At 37.6% G+C, this 2,500-nt stretch overlaps 1 protein-coding gene across 1 annotated transcript in view; it reads left to right on the top strand.

Moving 5' to 3' along the window:
- The window catches only part of LOC138012643 (uncharacterized), a 1,569-nt gene extending 1,394 nt beyond the window's left edge, over positions 1–175 (top strand). The window contains exon 3 of the mRNA XM_068859470.1: positions 1–175. This exon is cut by the window's left edge and continues 6 nt beyond it. Within this exon, the coding sequence (XP_068715571.1) occupies positions 1–175 (175 nt within the window).
- Positions 176–2,500: the final 2,325 nt, after the last annotated feature.

The following is a 2,500-nucleotide window of genomic DNA, read 5'->3' as shown; positions in this document are numbered from 1 at the left end:
CACAGAGGAAGAATTCACTGAGATACAGCAGTTATGTGAGGATATCCTAGTATATAGAAGAGATATGATAGAGATGCGCAAGATAGAAAAGGAATCAAGAAAGAAAAGGGAGCAGGAAGATAAAAGGAAAGGGGAGGAGATGCGGCAGGCAGCTGTGGAAAGACTAGCAAGTTAATATCCAATTCAATATTATGTTGTCCAAACAAGCTTAGGTTATGGTGACGAGATCCATCAGGACCGTAACTCATTTTGTGTTGTTTTTCTTTTGCTGTTTACACAGTTTTTACCCAATTTTCTGAGTGCCTGCTTTACTTGGTGATTCATGATGTGTTGTTATTGAGCACCATATAATTTAAGTGTCTAATATTTGACTTGACAGTTTGTAGTTTGAACCAGTTTGAATAAAACCCATTGCTTTCATTTTAGAGCGCCGTAGTGATGCTGGCACATCAGGTGGTGCCACATGCGATGTGTCTAGTAGCGGGTCAGATGAAGAAAGTCCTTCAAAAGGTAACATTTGTGAAATCTAACAAACTATTATTCCAACTACTCTGGCTGATTGGTTGCCATAAATATATGAAATTGATTTTCTCCTCTACTAGGGGCCACAAAAGGAAAGTGAACAGACGTTTTTTTTTTGTAATGGACAAACTGTTTGTATGATGAAATCCATTTATTTTATATATGTTAACATATTTGATTCAGACTTTACCCCAAGAGCTTGACTGCTCATCTAGGGGGGCTCAATGGATCCATTAAATTTTAATGTGGTTGCTCAGCTTTTTGCCACACTGTGATTACATATTTCCATCTCCTTCCCCACCCCTGTGGGAGAGGGGGGTTTAGGCTTTGGTTGGTCTTCTACAAAAATAAATACAACACTTTTTCTTTTATTTCTCGTGTAAATTATTTCTACAGGAACCAAAAGGAAAGTTGCCAGGTCAAGCAGAAAGTCAGCAATTGAAATGCTGTCAGAAAAGTACGAGGAGAAAGCAAAACTGAAAGAAAAAGAGCTGCAAGTGAGAAAGATGGAGCTGGATCTTCAGAAACAAAAGTATGAAGATGAAGCTGAAGAAAGGAAGCTTTTGTTCTCCATGCTTCGAGAACAACTGAAAAAATAAATCATTTTGTATTCAGTTGCTCTTGAAGCATTGACAACATAAGCTTTTTCTTCTGCTTCATCTTCATTTTGTTTTACTTTATTGACACCCCTTCCACATAATTTTTGTTCACTGGAGGAAAAGAAAATAAAAGATTCATCTTCTCTTGTTTTATTTCACTCCTGTTGCTATTTACATAAATAAAATAATTATAGGTAGAAAGACCAAGTAAACATGGTCATCAGTTGGATAGATAGGTTTCCAGGGATGGCAGGTCTAAATTAAAGTAAGTGGTTGTCTGTGACCCATATAAACAGGTGTGACAATTGATAAGAATACATGCAACCAAATAATATTTACCCACAGGCTGTAAAAGGATCTTTAAGTTCTTTTTAAAGTCTAAATATGCAAAATTTTGGCAGATTCTGCCAAAGCCCCATTCGACACATGTCCGAACTCTGCTCATTCTTGTATTGAATTCCTGCTCATCATCTGTAAGGTGAGCTTGACGGAATGGAGCAATAATGTTCTGTGTATTACCATAGGCAGGATCCCCATAAATAACGTATGGCTCTCCACTGGGTTGAACAAATCGACGCAGTTTAGCTGACAGGCCGCCCACCCCAAGCATGAAGGCATCGTGTCGGCGACCCTCTATAGGACCAAACATATGGGCTATCAGGCCATTTGGGGATTGAACAGACTAAAAAGTAAATAAAACAAATATTTGTAAATGAAACATTAAGTTGTATTACAACATCCTATATATATTTCCTGACTGAAGTTAGTTTCATTTTGCTTGGCTTGAGGAACTTGGTTTGGACCCAGTGAATTTTAGATTTTTCCACAGCAACCTTTATTGAACTAGATTTTATACCCTCCTTTGGTATCTAGCCTCCCTTTCAGATCTTTAAAGAGTACAACCAGAGAAGCTCTTTATTCTATTTATTTCTTTATTTATTACAAAGTCACTCCACTAAATTACAAGTAGATGGTAAATTAAATTATTACTGTAAAGAAGTTGTGGAGAAGGAGACAGCCAAAAGCAATAATGCACCGCACCAGGGTTACCCCCACCAATTAAGATGTAAAAAAAGTATATGCAAGTATAAAAATAAGGTGTTCTAATAATCCTTAATAAGGATAATTATATGGGTTTCTTATAGCAATAGGGAACCCAACTCTCTCCCCTGCATTACTGCTTGGAGTGCCTTCACAGGAGACTGCTTTGTTGTGATATTTTTGTCTAGTCAAGGAAGTTTGCTTTCTTTTGTGTAACACCTTTCATATACCTGAAATTTTAAGCAGTGTGTTCTCTTGTGACCACTGAACATAAGTCGTTGATTACGGACAGGACGGGTTATTGGCCAGGGGGTCCCATCGATAAAACCCCAACACCC

The sequence above is a fragment of the Montipora foliosa genome, chromosome 8, assembly GCF_036669935.1.
Source record: "Montipora foliosa isolate CH-2021 chromosome 8, ASM3666993v2, whole genome shotgun sequence".
Classification (NCBI taxonomy): domain Eukaryota; kingdom Metazoa; phylum Cnidaria; class Anthozoa; order Scleractinia; family Acroporidae; genus Montipora; species Montipora foliosa.
Note: the sequence above shows the minus strand (reverse complement) of the source record. Positions and strands in the feature narration are given on the sequence as shown.